Below are 18,341 nucleotides of genomic sequence, written 5' to 3' on the forward strand. Positions count from 1 at the left end.
CAATCCATTTTAGCTTTTCTTACAAGATAAATCAGTTTTGTCCTCTGGTTGTGCGTTTCTTCTCTTCTCAAATCAAATTTTAGGGACTGGGTTTTTTAAGCTTCCTGCTTCTCTGCTTTGCTTGACTTTCCTGTTGTTTGTTTGTTTGATGTTAGGCTGAGGTATTCAATTGATGTGTTTGTAGTAAATTAATGGTATGAATCACTAGGAGGGAATACAGAGGTTTTTAATCATTTGGATACGTTCCATGCCAATTTATGGGATAAGATTTAATATCAGATTGGTGATTGAGTGTATAATTTGAGAGAGTCTCTCTGCTGGCAAACATACTAGTAACCTCTGCATTAGCTTCATCCTTCAAAAAGAGATTTCCTAACTTTTTCTAGGGGAGTCTGGGGTTATGAGAAGTTCTTTTATACCATCTTTAAGCAAAATGGTAACTTTTTTTAAAAGCCCCAGTGTGGTACTGAGATAGGAATATGAAATTCAGGAGGGAGAAAAAACCCCAACACATTTTCTCATTACAGTTTTCTTCTGTGAGCCTTCACCTTTGTTTCTGTCTGCTTTAATAGAAAATTACATTTTTAATCAGCTTTATGTTGACTTGCAAATAGTTTTGTTCATTTTAGGTGCTATATATGATAAATTCCATTTTGTGTAAAAAAAACCAACAGGAAAGATAGATGATTAATAGCACTTATAACATATGTATCACTGTAAAACAATATGCTTTACCTACATGTGGCCATCACAGTAAAATTAATTATCCACTCACCCTCATTATAATGTTCAAATATGTTTGTCATCATTCCTTGGTGTCTATATTCCTTCATGCTTTTCTGGAAGTAGAGGTAAGGGCTGGAATAAAGAGAGACAGGGTGACAAAAAAGATATTTCAGATTTGAGAACTGTCAAGTGTCATTTTTTTGAATGTTAGTCTGACTTTAGTCTAGATAGTAGACTTAGTATTTTCATAAACTAAAGTAAATCAAATGCACATTTTGTAGTGTATGTGCTTTATAGAGATTAACAGTAAAGTTGATATAAACTCATCTTGGAAAAAGCAGAATTATGAAAAGCAGTGGTCACAGGGTCCCTTCGAGGGAAGGAACTTAGAATTGGATATAGGAAAGAAAAATTTACCCTGAGGGTTGTCAAATGCTAGAGCAGGCTGCCCAGAGAGGCTGTGGAATCTCCAGCTTTGGAGATGTTCAAAACTTGAACATGGACATGACTCTAGTGGGAGTTGGACCAGGTGACATCTCAAGGTCCATTCCAGTCTAAATTATTCATAGTTCTGTGTTGCTTTTTTCATGATCCATATTTGAGTCACAACTTATCCTTTCTAATATTAGAGTTCATAGTAGTCAAGTGGAAAGGGAAAGCAATGTTGTCAGATTGTAAGTATTTTCAAATCTTAAATTCATCTTCAGATTGTTTCAGTGACATTTTTTGGATTCTCCTGAGATAATACCCATCAAGAAACAGGGAATTTAATTTCCTCACACAAAATAGTATCATGAAAGAATATTATATTGTGATCTTATCAGTTTGTTATCACCATAACTGGTTGGTTTCTAATACACTGTATTTCTTACTGCTGCTACTGCTGCTACCACTTATGTCTGTATTTGAAGACAGTTACTAGATTTGGAATTGTCATCTTTATAATAAATTGGGATCTAGATACATGACTTGGGAGGTGACTTGCTTACTGATTAAAATTAATCCAGTCATGACTTTTTTTTTTTTACATGTATGAATTTTAAAGTATTTCAGTTCAGCACTATGATGCTATGTCCTTTTCCATTCCCAAGAGATTATTGCAGGCATATACTGTTTTTCATGTTCTTCTACATGTCCCTACTGATCTCTTGTCTCAAATTTCCCAAAGCATGAAACGTAAATTCTGGGAAATAATGCCTCCTAGACATTTTATAAACATGTATGAAAGCAGTGTTATAAGGACTTGTAATTTTTCTTTTACTCTGTTTGTGCTGAAATTTAAATACTGGGAACTGGTATGCATGCCTGACCCTAGTGTAGTGTCATGCATATGTGCCCACTCTGGCTGTGGGGCAACTTCGTACTAGAACCGGTATAGGCTCGTTAGTCCTGCAGAGAAACAGGCACTATTACTTCACTTGCAGCAACAGTAATCAGCATTGTCTTAAGGACATGCAAAACAGAAGTTTTAAAAAAGGATGTTATTTCTGGCATAATATCCTGGATCTTATAAAGAATCTTTTTTTTTTTCTGTACATCTGTGCTCTATTTTGAATGTCATATCTGTTGTTACGTGCAAAAAAACCTTAAAATTGTGATATTTGCACATTTAGAGTCTTATTTCTAAAGAATGAAAATTTCTTGAACCTGTTGGTGTGTGATTGAAAGGCAGTTGGCATACCTGATTATTACATTTCGGTAAGCCTCAGATTCTCTCACATTAAAATACACATTCCAGGATAAGCCAGATCTTTCTGGAGCAATTTTGATCTCATCTCTTAAGTGTACATATGTACTTCTTGTAGGCAGAAGTCAATTCATCCAGGAAGTCTGATGCTGGACCTTCAAACACATCGGGACTGAACCACTCTGCTGCCTCACGTGAGCCCCAGCAGGAAGGTGCAGTGAGAGCATCCCAGGATCCAACAAGTGCAACGGTATGGTCCATCTTTGAGCTTTACTGGGCATAGCCTGAACATGAAATTGATCCTATTAAGCTGATTGGAGTCTTAATTAAGAGTATGTAGTTAATACATTTCTGTAGAACTTCTGCATACTTTTGTATAAAATCTATGTGTAAAACTTTAACAAAGAGTATGCTGAATCACTTTTAGAAATAGCGATCTCTGCTTTCACTTCCTTCTCTTAAAAACAATAAATAATGTTCTTTTAGCAATTCTTGTTCCCAGTAGTTCCTTTAATATATGGGTTAACTGTTCATTAAAATACTGAAGTGGTGTCTGAAGTACTGCAGTTTACCATCTGCATAATGTAGTGCAGGTTTTTTTGATAGAATTCTTAGCTGGAGACAAAAAATGTTTCAGTGATAACCTGTAGCTTTTAAATATTAATTGAGATTGTCTTCCTGTTTTTTATAACCTCTTCAATAAGTCTAAAATATTCTTACCATTTGAAGTATGACACTTATGTTTTAATACTGTTAGGTGTAGGGCTTACATAATGGTTTCGGAAGTGACCGAGGTTTGGTGAAGGGCCAAGGCAGCTGCTGTTATGACTGTGGCAAATGCAATCTAAATTCACTGATAAATTGCAGGCAAATCCCAGCTAAGCTGCCTTTTTTAGAGAGAAGACGGGGCTGCAGATTGGTTAAAAAACCTAAAACATGTCAAATAACATCAGACCATCTGTTGCGTGTTTGCAACATATTTTCAAGCTATGTAGAAATATAAACATGCTAATAGCATACTTTTTTCCCCCCACAATAAGGATTTTTCCAGATTGTTCAGGATTTAAAACCATTGTATTTTATTCTTCTTATTACAAATCCTGGCTAATATAGTAGAGCTAGCTGACACACAAAGGCATTGCTGGCATTTTCTTGAGGGAAAAAAGACTTTTTTTTGATTAATCCCATTTTAAAGAAAATTGTTTTAATCGATTATGCTGGTTTAATAAGTAAGGATTAACTTCATTTTTAGCAGAACAGTCCTATGGGAAATGAGACCTTTAAATGTATAAATGTACTTAAAAACATTTATATATGTGGTTATCTGTAAATATGTGGGTTCATGTTTTAAGAGATCAGACTCTTTCATTCATGATTGTTAGTTTTAATTTGAAGCAACAGCTATGTTTCTGAGCTGTCACATTTTGAGTGTGAGGAAGTATCTGGAGCCATTTGGGAGTGAAAACAGTCACACAGTGGAAAAAAGAAATGTGTAACAGGAAAGACTATTAAGGAATTTGAGCTTGCTATTTTTGTGTTCTTATTCATGCAAAAGTTAATAGAAATCTTCTCAAAGTAGGGAACTGTGGCCTTGATCTGCTAATAGGTGTGAAAGAGTATCCATGCAAACCTCAGTTCCTTTCCACTTGACTGGGCTTCTTACATGTGTAAAATTAGTTTATTAGGTTAGTTCTTGTTGTGTAAAGACCTAATTCCACCTTATTAAGTTATGTTAGATGTGGGTAACATCAAAACTAATTTTTCCTTTTTTTCTGGATAAAATGTTGCATATTGGCTCTTAAGATTTTGTGCGCCGATATGATTAGAGAATGTTTATCAAATCTTTAAATGGCTTATCTTTGAATAAAGAAAAAGAATGAGAAGGGGTTGATTCTCATGCCCAAAGATAGCTGCTTCCTCAGGAAAACTTGTCACAACAACATTATCGAGGTTTGCAGGTACAAGTCAAATTACAGAATCACAGAATATTCTGAGTTGGAAGGGACCCACAAGGATCATCGAGTCCAATGAGTACAACAGCATGAGAACAAGAAAAGGAACAATGCTACCATGAAGGCTCTGGAAAATGCTACCACAGCAACTTGTGTAAAAGGATGCAGAGCTGCAAAGAAAACAGTCTTTAGGCATTAATAAGAAACAGCTACTTAAAGCATTGTGCAGCATAGTACTTGTGAGGAGTCTGAAGCCAGCACAGAGAACACTTCTGACAATATATATATATATTTATATTTTTTAAAATTTGTAGTAGCTGTTGATGTGTACTCAGGCAAAGTAATGGTACATTATTCTTGTTTGAGTATTCAAATTGCAAGCAAGGTACTGCTGAAAGTTGACTGGATAACAGTAATTGCCTTTAGCCTTAAGAAGATGAGATCCTTCCACATCTGAGCAAAAGAATGTTTTTGAAAGAATATGTTACAGATACTCAGGTTGGACTTGGGTTCAGATTAAGTCATCTGGTATGCTAGTGGTCACCTAAATTTAGCTACCAAAACTCTCATTGCAGTCTGTGGGACTTGTTAATGGAGGCTGGGGAGCACTGCAGCTTATTGAGAAGCAGAGGCTGGTTTTGGCTGCATTGCTCTGTCTGCCCCCCGATTGCTTTGACTAAATCCACATGGACTGTTATGGGTGTCTGAACTCCTGCCAAACCTGTAGCAGTACATTTGATGTATTGATGTGGAATGATGCCCCACCTTGGTGCTTATAGTTAATGAATAAAGTTGATACTTGGTGAGACTTACATAGTGATAAGGTAAAAGCTGTGGTTAGACTGTTTTCTTTGATAAGCTGGGAATACATCAAACCTCAATACACCTTTTATGAAACAGTATGATGTAGTAGTGACCTGCCATAATATGCTGGCTGGATGAAGCATTATGAGAAGTGATAAACTAAATGGTGTAACTGAAGCCAGCTAATCTTGAATTGATGAAAGAGGTTTCTGTCGTAAAATGAGGCTGTGTTCTGATGCATGAGACTTACAGAAGCCTTTATTTTTAATTATGTGTTCTGAATTGGTAAAAAGTGTTTCCCTTTATCACTGTTAAATAGTGTCTTAAGTTTCATAATACTACGGCAAAAATTTTAAATGTCTTGGCAATCAGAAGTACTTGGCCTAACTTTAATTCATTAAAAAGAAGACGTTTTTCATATGAACCATTAAGCTGTCCTGTGTCAAGCTTCAGCTTTTCTTCAGTTGGAAGTTATACAGACAAACAAATGTTCCATCTCTCCTTCTGTCGTTTTATTTCTGCATCTCTCTCCAAATCATGAGTGTAACTGAAAGAGGCTTCAGTAACCCACAGGATTTTTATGGTTCTGAGTTCCTAGAGTTTGTTATATTTTTAAAACATCCCTTCTAAGATGATTTAATACTTATACAGTTCTGATAAAAAGTTATTTTAAAATAATGGCCTGGAGATGTAAAGGATGCAATGAATGCTGCCATTTTCAGTAGACTGAACATAATGTAAATTTCCTTAGCTGCATTTTGTTAGATGATTTAACTTTTTGTTAATTCTAATATCAGTATATTTTACTGAAATAGCCTTATTCATCAAACTCAAATGTCCTTAGAGCAAAGTTTTCTACTAGTCCTAACAGTTTCAGAAGCTTCAAATATGTAACATGACACAAGTCCGTATTAAATGGCTGTAAAAATCAGATGCTAAAGATGGCTACAATGTAGCTCTTATTAAATATTTCTATTTTAAGTCTACTGAGCCCTCATCCACAACATTTCCAGTGTGGTTTGGCAGAAAATGACTTAATATTTAATGGAAATTATGTTATGCGAGGTATTGTGTAGTCTAAAAATGTTGACGTTTTTGCCATTATGTTGCAAACAAGATGATTGTGATATTTTAAAAATTTATAATACAGCCCATCTGCCACTTTTGGGATTCTTAACAATTAAGTCTTCAAACGAAAAAAATCTTTATCTGGCGATACATGTATGTATTATTTAAGATACTGTAGCATCTGATCCCAAATATATATCAGGTAATGATCACTTCTTTCTTATTTAACTTAGTTCTGCGTGTCACTGATTATGTTGGGAATCCCAAGGCAGTGCATTAGCTGAGCTTTGGGTGAAGCAGTTGATCTGCTGCTGCCATGACCCATCTATAATTTCCTTAAAAAAATAGTTTAAAGCTTTGAAACTGTCAGTGAGGTTTCTCTCGAATCACAGATCCGTTCATGTCAGCGTATGACATCTTGTTTTATTCAGAAGAGGGCCTTTCTGTTTCATTTTTAAATTTAAAATTTGCAGCGTTGGGAGGATTTGTGTGACAGCCAGTGCTAGTTATTTTTGTTAGTAATATGAAGGATCAGGAATATTTCTAGACTTTTTCTTCCTTTTTATTTCTTTTGAAACTATTTGAATGAGGAAAGCACTTTGCCTGCTGAATTGGCAGTTCTTGTGTCCTGAATTGACTCCTCTCCTTCTCCCCTTTTGGAAGATGGGAGTGTGATGAATCTAGGAACTTAGTTTTTCAAAGATTTGGCTTCTCTTAGTCTTTATTTTCCTTGGCATGAGGAGCTTTCAGGTGAGTTCAAAATGAAGCAGAATTGTTTTCTTCTGCAGTGTAGTGGAAGTCATGGCAGGCTGCTCATGGTATTCTTGATGTCTCTGCTGATAAAATGTATCTTTTGAAAACGCTTCTCTTTGAAGCTACCCAAACTTTCTTGCTTACTTAGGCAAGAAACCTGTGTAAACAGGCAAGTTGTCAAAGGTGGCGAGTTATTACGTCAGTACTTCCTTGATGATGATGAACAGTGGGAAAATAGTAATGATGAGGAAAGGAAGGTCTCTTCCCAGGCTGGTCAAATCACTGACTAGTCATAAATGTGGGAGAATTCTTCTCCCACATAAAGAACACGTGGCCAAAGAGTCAGGAGACCAAGTGCTGGTTCCTGTGTTGTGCATCCTCAAACCTAATACACAGTTGAGGGCATTCCCTATCTGGCCATGTGGAAAGGGTGTCTTTTATGGATATAGTGGCTGGCTGAAACAGTGCTTAAGGTTATGGATATTGTGACCATTAAAAAGCTTTTGTTTGGAAGCATATATCAAATGTCCAGAATTCTAGTTTTACCTACTGTGATGATAATCTTTTAGAAGGAAAGGGGGAGAAAACTAACTCTGGAAAATAGCTGCAAGTTGCTTTAAGTTAGGAATACTAGCACACTGTTCTGAGAACTGAAAATAAGACTTAAAAAAAAAAACCCTGCAATTTTTTGTCAGAGCGGCTTTTTTTTTAAGTGCTTTTAAATTGAACCTTGTCAAAATGTTTATTTCTAATTACTGTGCTGTATCATTATTTTTAATACTAAAACATTGGAAATTTGAGCCTTTTAATATTACAAGCAGGATTAGTCTGGTGGAAGATCAGTAATCATAGTTTCAGCCTTACAAACTGGAAAAATGAACATCAGTTGCCGAAGTTTATTTTTTTAGTACTTGTAATGTCAGACCGACGTTTGCCCAGTAGAGGGCAATAGGTAAGTGCCTGCACATGTGCAGTGCTCGGGAACTCCTGCTGGGATCACGTAGGTGGTTTGTGTTTAGGATGACTTTCGTTTTGTGTTTCCAGTGGTGTTGGTGGTGATGAGAACAGATTTCTGGACCCAGCTGTCCACAGAAAGCAATGCAGCACTGCTTAATTACAGTTCTCTGGACTTCTCTTCTTCCTTTCCTGGCCTCCCCAGGTTGTTTCCCCTTCAGTGTAGGTGACATTACAAATGCTCAGAGATTAAACTGTCTGGAGGATTATTAAAGATTTCTTGAACAACAAAGAGTTAAACAAATCCTAGACAAAGATATTTGAAATCTCTTTAAGACAAATACTGTTTGGCAGACTTTCTTCAGCCTTTTCTTGTCCATAAAACTCCTAGTTTGCAGCTTGAAATATACTTCTCAGATAGTGTATGGACAAAGGTGACAGCTACAACAGTCTTGTAATTATTAGTGACATGTATTATCAGGCTTTCAAGTATTAACAGCAATCTGGAGACTGTGTTTTAGTCCTTATGATTTTATTTCTTGCTAATCTTATGCAGTGTCTTCTCTCACAACTTTCCATGTTTCCTTTTTAGTCTGAAACTCAGAACAGCAATGCAGTGGCCGGTCAGGAGCGCACTCCAGCTGTGTCCACGAGCACATCCCTGAGTCCCCGGCAGCGCCGTGCTCAGCAGCAGAGTCAGAGACGGGCTCCGTCCTCCACTGACTTTAACCGGGCACAGCAGCCGAGAGTCAACACGAACCACACTGGATCAACTGTTCTGATTGTCCTTCTGACCTTTGCGCTGGCAGCTCTTATATTTCGCAGGATATGTTTGGCTAACGAGTATATATTTGAGTTATAAGGTTGTTTGTCCTAACAGCAGGGACCTGAATGCTTCATTGAACATTCTGTATTGGGTATGACATGAGAACTGTTTACAAAGGCTACTTTTTGTATTTATGCTTAAATCCTTACGAACGTTGTTAACGTACCTACAGATACATTACTTGTAAGAAAAGCAAAGTGGGACATGTGTTAATTGAGTGCCCACTAGAGAAACAGTGCAGTAGAATAGTAACATGAAGGCACGTCGGATGGGCCTAAATTTGAGTAATTTATAAACTAGAAAAAGACAATTTTTAAAAAATGGTTGATTAATTTTTTATGGAACATAAATGCAATTAATCACCCATCTAAGTTAGTATAAGATTTTAAATTGAAGAGAGAATTATAAAATGAAACACTACTATGTGTTTGTGTCCAGTGAACTTTTTCGTAACCACTTTGATTTACCATGACACATTTCTAGAGGTGGAACACATACAAATTATGAAGCTGCTTTGTGTGTGTGGAAGGGGGAAAGGAGAAGGGGAGGAAAGAAAGGGCCAGAAAACTACTTGCATTGTTTTGATTTTTATTTTTTTGGAAGAAAGATTGGATAATCTTTTGAAAGATTTGAATGTCCTCTTCTAGTATTTTCAATTGTATATCTTGTTTTTAAATTTGACAATACTACAAAACATGTCTATTCTTGCAATAGTTATAAATATGTAATATAATTATTTACCCAGAGCTATTGTCTTTTCATTATACCAGAAATATACATAATGTGTTGAACTGAATGTTTTGTATGTGGTTTTATTTACTAAAGAAAATTTAAACCTTATTATACTTAAACTCTCATATCTCAACGTGCTTAAGAGAAGTATTTATTGCAATCCTACTAGTAATAAAGTTTCAAACCACTCTTTGGATATGCTTCAAATATCACATGGCATATTATTTATTGTTTGCCTGGGTCTTGGGTTTTTTTTGTCTTTTTTTTTTTTTTTTTTTTTTTTTTTTTGGTTTTTGGGGGTTTTTTTAGTTGATTGGTTTTTTTGTTGTTGTTTTGGGGTTTCTTTGGTGGTTGTTTTTTGGGGTTGTTTGTTTTTTGTTTAGGGTGGTTTTTTTTGGTTGGTTGGTTGTTTGGGTTTTATTTTGTTCATTTGGAGGGGGTTAGTGGTTTGGGGGTTTTTTTTAACCTAAAATCTATATTAGATCCAGAGACTTTCTTATTTTAAGTTTACTTAAAAAGTCACTGGTAATATTCCTGAATACTGTGAAAATGGATATACAAGCAGCAGGCCTATGATTTTTAAGGTTTTGAGAGGTTTTGTCTGTGACTGTTTAAATTGGAGTGAAGTAGAAGAACACAATGGGTGGGATAATTTTCCTCTGGTATCATTGTTCAAATTATTGTTCAATGTGTTTATTTCAAAGACAAGGAAATTTAGCTAGCTCTCATTTTGTTGCTGTCAGACATGATAGCACTGACTTAAGTGAGATTCTCATCCTGTTTCTCAGCAAGTATTTATCAAGCTACCTACAACTTTCTAGATTTTGTTAGTTATAGCATATATTACATTAAAGTAGCTATAAAAACTTCTAAAATAAGGAAAGCCCATTATGTGTCTAAGGGGGATGTGGAAAATTAAAAACTCCAAAAGATGACTTCTTTTTTAGCACTTCTGTGCACTGTTGATAATCTTGTTTGCAGGTACAAAGGAACAAGGATGAAAAAATATTTTTTTTTGGAAGTTCCGGCAGAAGTATGTCATTTGTTCAGCAGTTACTTACACATTCTGCCATAGAACAGTCTGATGTCGATATACTGTCTTTTTACCTAATTTTTTATTTCATTAGAAATTAAAAAAAAAACCAACAGAAAACCCCAATACACAACTCTCCTTCCCCCCCCCACCACAAAAGAAAGCACCTGGCACACCAAAACACTAAAAACCCTCTCCACATCCTGTAGCCTCTAATACAGAAGTACTCTGTCTCCTAGTTGGTGCTTGAATACCCATTCACTTCGAATATTGCAAACGTGGGCTCACGGAAGAGAGTTCTGGAAAAGGTCTGACCCACAAGACAGCGTTGCTGGGGTTTGAGTTGCTCACTCCTCTGGAAGCTTTGAGTGTGTTTTTCTCTCCCTCCAGAATCACTGCTCTGCTAAGACAATGTTTGCTCTGGTACCTGTGCCACGCACTGGCTGTTATTAACACAGACAGTCAGCATTGTCCTGCCACTGAGCTGTGAGGAAATAAGCCCCCTCAATGGTTTTTTTGTAAACAGCCTCTTCCTTGTGATTAAAGAAGTAGCTGCTTGTAACTTTAAAATTTTCATTTAAATCTTCTTTGATAAGAGTTCAAATGCCTGATTATGCAAAATACCCATTTGAAAAAAACCACCCAGACACATTAATGGCAACTTGTTTTATGTAAAGTCGATTGCACGTATAGTTTGGGAGTTTCTGTTTTAATTTTCCTTTAAAAGTTAACAGTAAATAAAGTCAGCATTTTCAGAGGAAATAGTTCATATTCTATGTTCAACAGCATGAAGAGCCAGACTAAATCAGAAAATAAACCTTCAACTGCTATAAACGCATCAAAATACATATATTTTACAATGAGATACATGTCTGAAATGCGGCATAGGTGTTTTCCAGTTGAAAAATATGCCATACAAAGGATCAAAAAAACGTGGAATGCCTAATGAAAAGGGACAGCCTGGTTTTACAGTCTGGCAGGAGGATAGCACTGAGATTAGGGGATTGAGCAAAAAGCCGCATGCAGAATTGCGGGTCTTTATATAATGGCTTTAGTAAGTATCCTTTAGGACCCAGTGGAAATGTTTATGAGGTAAACTTGGTGAGTAATGGCCAATCATTAAGCGGTGATGAGGGAAAAGCTTTGAGTGCGAAGCCCCTGAAAGCCTGTCGAAAGCATCACGTCGGGAAAGCAGCGTTTGTGCCACTGATCGCTGACCAACGCGCGACACCGGAATTAGAGTTGATTCAATGTTTAAGCCCGGGGGGACTTGTACTACAGGAGGTCACTGGAGTGCAGAGTGCCCGGCACCCATTTCCAGCAAGATGCCTTATTTTGCAAAACTCCTTTTATTAATCTTCTGCTTAGTTCTTCTTGTGGAAAGCAGAAAACACAGGAGGAGGAGGTGGACAAGCCAGCTGGATGTGCAGAGGGCAAGGTAAGCGTTACTAAAACACTATATCTCTTTTCCTGGAATGCTGCGAATACATAACTATGCGGATGTAAAAACCTACTCTATCAATATCTTCGTGTCTATTGTGTGTGTAAAGAGCTTTATAGATAATGTTTTTATACCAGTCTCTGGTAGTATAATCAGTTTTAACTGTAAGTGGACACTTCTAATGCTAATATTGATTAACTCTGAGCGAGGCAGGTTTTGCAGAGAAGTTGACCACTTCAGCATGGATTGTTGTAAAATTATTCTTAGCCATATATGCAAATTACTGAGAGAATTAGAGAATTCAGAGGAGTTGCAGTTAATAGAGATGTTCAAAGGTACATACTGTTTCAGCACTGTTTCAAGAGCAGGTTGTTTACCTGCTTGCTAGAATGCCTGTGCTACTTATGTTCACTTGGAATTGCCTGTTATTTTCTAACAATTTGAGATGGAGAGCATGCATTATGGTAATTAATGGTAAATTAAACCCTGGGAGTTATCCAGGGATTGTAAAATTAAAAATACATTTTGAAGAAATACATGGAATCTTTAAAAAAAATGTATTTTAAAGTCAAGCAAAGGCACAAGAAAGAGTTAAAGGTATTAGTAAAGTTTATTAGATTTACCATTGCTGAGATTTGTCCGGAGGTTTACATTAGAAAAGATAATCTTCCAAACCTGCCAGACAGTCCAAAGTATGTTATCCTTTTTTGTGGTTATGTCATCCAGTGGCAATTATATCTTACAAGACTATTCATTGTTTGAAGGGCTCAAAAATAAAATTGGGTTAATCCGTCTTATTAAGTGGCCTCACTATGGCTGTAAACTTTCATATTTTCATTCATTTTATTGGGCTTTTTTGTTTAACACTCAACACTTATAAGGAATGTTGTTACTTGAATGTTTTGCAAATAAATGTGATGTAATTGGAAGCAAAGAATACATAATATGCTATCAGATTTACACTACTTATTGAAAAAATACAGTGGCATATGCTTTTAGTGACGTTAATGTTATAAAGCTGAAACAGCCAGGGTCTGATCCTGAAATCCTAAAGTCAACTGAAGTTTTACTACTGATTTCCACAGAATCTCAATTATTGAATGAGACCTTTCATTTAACTCTGAAAATATTTCAAAGTCTACATTCTGAGGATTGTGCAGGATTCAACAGTAGCATTTCCTTACAAACCATTTGTGTGTAGTAGAGATCATTTGCTTTGAAGTAACAAAATAGTATAAATCCTTCTTTAAATATTGCCCAAAAGTAGTGCCATTCTCTGGGTTAAAAGTTTTATACTTCAATTGAACATGGTGAAAACAATTTACTGTTTTTACAGTGCTGTTATTTTTGTAAATGAGCTGTAATAGAGTGGCAGTCAAAGCACTGCTAAAATTATTTTTATAAATATACTCCAAAGAATAAGTGAAATATTTAGTTTTCTGTGATGTAATGGTTTTAATGAACAATTTTCCAGTCAGGTAGAACCTAAGGAACTATATATTTTATATATATATATAATTATATATTTTATATATACACACATACCCCCCCATACAATTCCTATGCAATGTGGTTATTTAAAAGCATATAAAAAGAATTTTTAGGGACTATCAAATGTGAATGATAATTTTAATACAGAGAATTCTGCAATGTTGTGGCAAAAAGAAGTGTATGGAGCAGTGTCATTAATATTTCAAATTTCCACATACATAGAAAAAATTTAGTTGTCTCTAAACCAGCAACAAATAGCGGACTCATCTAGTAAAAGGAAACTAAAGCTAGTTCCTCTGCTGGTTTCCCAATCATGTAAAAGAAATTTAAACAATGATCTTTTGAATAATTTCATCCCATTTGCTGCTTAGCATTTCTCTTGCTGACTTACCGTAAGAAAAACAGTAAATTTTACAGTAAACGTACTAATCAAGAAAAATGTGTTCCTATATTTGGGAATCTACATTTGATAAGTTTGATATTTTGTATCCATTAAGGGGATAAATCAACATGATCAAAGATCTTTATACTGACTTCAAGAAGATAGCTTGGCTTGTGCAAGTGCAGAACACCTTCAGTTCTGTAGTTTTTTACTTGAACACTGTATATAGAGTTTCACGCTGTATAGAGGTCCTCACCCCCAGAGCTCTGAGGGCTTGGGCAGCTGGTCCCACAGGTGCCAAAACAGCTGTCTGCCAAGGTTATTCAGGGTTGAGCCTGTGCCTTATGGGAAAGGAATATGGGAGAGTCAGGTTAGGAACCCAAATTAAGAAATTCCAAGTTAAGGGTTGCCTCTGCACCCTTAATTACTCCCCTTGGTCTATGTTAATACTGAACTGTAACGCGTTATTTTTGTTTGATGAGTTGTGCCTTGCTCAGTGTGTGGAACAGATAATCCTTGCTTAATTAGAAACTGTGTTGCATTTAAGATTTTCTTACTCCTGCGTCCCCCCACCTCACTTATAACACGTCTTTTCTTCTACAAATTGAGGTATAACTTAAAGAAACAACTGTTACTGTGCATCACTGCCCTGATCATTGCCCGGTGCAGCTTCACGTTATGCTTTGGAGAGCCCTGGCTTTGCATAGAAGATTGGTCTGTGCTCATCAAGTAACAGGTCCTGGCTTTGTTCTTTGATGGCGGTTTTTCACATTTTCCAGGGTGTACAATCTCTGCCACTTACACTGCAAAACTGAAGGATATCAGTGATTGGTATGAAGTTGAGAGCATTCTTGCTGATTTGCAAGCTGACAAATGGTGCACAAAACCAAGGGCTCATAACTAACCAAAACGTTGGTTAAAAATTTTTGCATGTCATTTTGTTTGGAAAAGTCAGGTGATAAATGAACCACAGAGCAAAGCCTTTTGTCAGAGTCCCCTGAGTGACTGCTGAGCAGGGCAGGCTGGCCCCTGCCTTACCCGCACACCAGGGAATAAATTTCCAGAGAGGAAGAAGAGACTGATGCTGAAAGAGACAGTGTAAGTGTGGAAAGGTGCAGGTATATGTGTCAGGTGGTCTGTGCTGCCATGTTGCTGGCTGGGATTTGCCAGAGAGCTGGGTACACAGTCTAGGCTAATGCTGCCAGGGCACGTCCGACTTGCTATGAGTAGTACTGGCTTGTACACAGCGTGGGTATCTGTGCTTGGAGCTTCCTCAGCACATTGGCCTTACTGTAAGTGCCAAGCAAGTGCTGCTGGAATGTCCAACACCGAGTTTTTGAAACAGTTTGGGGTACTCTTCAGTAGCTTGGCGGTGGCTGCCTCTCAGGAACTGCAAACAAATGCAGGTAGTCCTTCTAGATTATCCAGCTGGACAGAATTTCCACTCAGAGAAAAAGAAGCTCTGAGAATTACTACTTTTGTAAATATTTATTGCTCTACAACAATTGCTGATAATGCTTCTGGTAATGTGTATTGCTCTGCATAAATTGAGAACTCAATTTACCACCTGGATTGTGCCAGTGAATGCCGTGTTTCCAGCAACCTACACCCACCTAACTCCAAGTCTGCCTGTTCCTCTCTCCTTCCATGCGAAGCCTCGTGCTTCAATCAGCAGAAACATTGTGCCTTTGAAATAGAAGTGGCTTTGAGCTTTTTGTTAGCTAAAGACTTCCTGCCAAGATTTTTGGAAATGGTAAGTGATTTCATTAGAGATGCAGTTTTCAGGGTATGCTACATGCGAGTCCTAGTTTGGGACCCAGAAGCAGAAGATGACCATCAGGGCATGGCAGCACAAGGCTCAGCACATAGACTGTTCTTCCAAACAGCAGTCCACTGGAGTAAGGGGTCTAGTGATCCCTGCTGAAACTGCTACTGCTGGCAGTGACTTCCCTCTATTTCCTTGCAGAGCTGCATTTTTATCACGTTTTTCAACCAGATAATGCAGACATGTCCTCTAGCCTGTGGTACCTCCCAGGCCCTACAGAATCCCTCTGCTCTATGGTGGTTTCTCAGAAAATTTTTAGTAAGTGGCTCAGTGATTAAAATGTTGATAAACATTTTTTACAGGTGTGTTGCTTGTCTGGGACTCAAGTCCAGGGCATTGCAGAACCTCTAGTTGTGCGAGGTTTAATGTCTTCTGGGATCTTTTCCCCAACACTGCAGCGTCACAGCAGTGAAACAAAAGCAGGGAGAAAATCTGTACAATAGCAGTGATTGTGCACACCCTTTGATCTTGTGCCATCATTTTCCAGAGTCTGGTTTAGTTTTTCTAGAAAGCTGGCATGGAAAATCACCTTCTTTCCTGCTTTGAACATAAACTTACAGATGATTTAAGTGTTACATCCAGAAGTTGGGCAACAGAGTATCTCTCCCCTGGTGAGATGGTGTGATCTGTCCCATGGTGTGGCCATCCATGCAAACCAAGATAGACCTGTCTTATTGTGGAGATGCCAGGGCTTCTGAGCAGCGAGGGCTCCTCTAATACTTGAATTGGTGGCCCTGACAGGCAATGGAAAGAGACTTTGACAAAATCGAGGACCTTGAGGTTTCCAGCTTGTCAGAAATTTCTTAGCCGCATCTGATCCCGTGTGATCCACGTACATTAAGATTAAAGATACACATCTATGTGGGATACACTCACAGCATAATGAAGATAATAAATTTGGAATGCTCATCTAGGAGCGAGCTAGTTGTTAATGACAGTCACAAACTGTTCTTGTACCTTCTGTTTTTCGTTTAGCTTCTAGATCTTTGCAGCAGTCACGTTTTGTTGATTTTTGTACTTTCTTGGTGCTGGGTTTACACAGTGTGCAGATCTCCTCCACCTTGCTGTGGCTGCTACACAAAGTAAATGACACCTTCAACTAATGCACTTTGAGATTTTTTTTCCCCCAGAGAATATACCGGTGAGGTAAGATTTCTTTGAAACAGTATCAATACTTTTCTGAATCCCAAGAGGTAATTGGAAGCAAGGTCCCATGACCATGAGATACCATTTTGTGACCAAAGACAATGCTGAATTTCCCAGAGGAAGGTGCAGATACCTCTCAGACACTGGCTGCCAACAGCTGTGCCATGCTCGGGATGAAGATCACGTTCGCTTTCACGCTCACTACTTAGCCATTGCCTTACACCCTGTGGCATGAGGACTGTTTCCAATTTGATAAGTTTTTTTATCTTGCTCTGAAAAATCTGAATGTCTGCAGAGATACCCACTTTTCTGAGTCCTGCTGAGCTGTTATCTTTAATTTCTCATGCCATCAATAATTAATTTTCCTTGATATAGAAGAAGCATTTTATGCAATTGAGAACAATTCTGAATAAAAGTGACTGGAAAGGAAAATATATATTAAAAAAAATAGGGCAATAATAGAGAAGCCTTTACTCAAGTTCAGTGAGATACCTGTCCCCTTCTCTCCTCTGTAAACAGGAACAATTCCTCACAAAAGTCAGATTTATCAAATTCATCCCCTTTGAATGAAGTACAAACAGCAGTAAAATTATATATGAAAAACTTGGCAAAAAAAGAGATGTGGCAATGGGTGGCTTTAAACGAATAGTGGTGAATGACAGAGAGTGCATAAAGCTGAAAGGAACCCTGAGAAATCTGTAATCAGAAATGCTAAAGACTATAAATACATTGGGGAGGATTTCTGAGATAGCAGTGATCAGATTGTCAGTAAAGGTGCCCGATGGGCAGCAGTATTCAATGCATCCTTCAGCTCTGCACTGGCAGCTAGTGTTACTTTTGCTGCAGGTAATGATGTGCTCCCTATGCCCGTCAGTGATGGGGGTGGCGTGGGGTACCTTCTGGAGAGGGTCAGAAGATACTGCCGTAGTTGATGTCAAACAATGTTTTAAAGATTTTTATTTTTCAAACAAATTTGGTCTTGAATTGGATTAAATAGACAAAAGCAGTTGCACATTTCGTAGGCTGTATAGACTTTCTGTCATTACAAATATCTTGGTACAAAATCTTTGTAAATGGATTAAGTTGGTTAGAAAGGAAATGACAGAACTCTATCTATAAAGTCTGAATTGTCCATCACATACCTGAAGGACTGGGCATGAACTGATGATTAAATGCTGGCTATTAAATACAACTCCTGGCTAAGGACGCGCCTGAAAACCTGTTTCCTTCCTGAGACAGTGTCTGTGTCCCCAGCCAGCCCTCTGAAGCCTCAGTGGCCACAGACTGGTCTCAGCAGCTCTCCTGTGTGTTTTTTGCTGTTTGATGATTTTTAAAAGAATTGATCAAAGCACAGCATTTCAGTGAGGCTGAGCCATCGATTTAGAAGATGGCACTGTAATACTGCCAGGGTTTTCCGTACTAATTCCTCATACAGCGGGCAATCCAAAGTTTTATTGGATTTTTAATTAGATTTTTTTTTCCCCATACTTTGAGAAGAGAGACTTGATTGAACATTCAGTG

General features: G+C 37.4%; 2 protein-coding genes across 3 annotated transcripts in view; both read left to right on the top strand.

Annotated features, from left to right (window-relative positions):
- Positions 1–9,566, top strand: part of UBE2J1 (ubiquitin conjugating enzyme E2 J1) — a 28,429-nt gene extending 18,863 nt beyond the window's left edge. For both annotated transcript variants that reach the window (XM_064649988.1, XM_064649987.1), the window contains exons 7-8: positions 2,532–2,663; positions 8,537–9,566. In XM_064649988.1, coding sequence (XP_064506058.1) covers positions 2,532–2,663; positions 8,537–8,806 — 402 coding nt within the window. In that variant the 3' untranslated portion in view covers positions 8,807–9,566. The remainder of the gene's footprint in view (positions 1–2,531; positions 2,664–8,536) is intronic.
- Positions 9,567–9,713: 147 nt separating this feature from the next.
- The window catches only part of LOC135411857 (gamma-aminobutyric acid receptor subunit rho-2), a 38,674-nt gene continuing 30,046 nt past the window's right edge, over positions 9,714–18,341 (top strand). The window contains exon 1 of the mRNA XM_064649986.1: positions 9,714–11,973. Within this exon, the coding sequence (XP_064506056.1) occupies positions 11,786–11,973 (188 nt within the window). The 5' untranslated portion in view covers positions 9,714–11,785. The remainder of the gene's footprint in view (positions 11,974–18,341) is intronic.

Source organism: Pseudopipra pipra, chromosome 3 (genome assembly GCF_036250125.1).
Source record: "Pseudopipra pipra isolate bDixPip1 chromosome 3, bDixPip1.hap1, whole genome shotgun sequence".
NCBI classification, from domain to species: domain Eukaryota; kingdom Metazoa; phylum Chordata; class Aves; order Passeriformes; family Pipridae; genus Pseudopipra; species Pseudopipra pipra.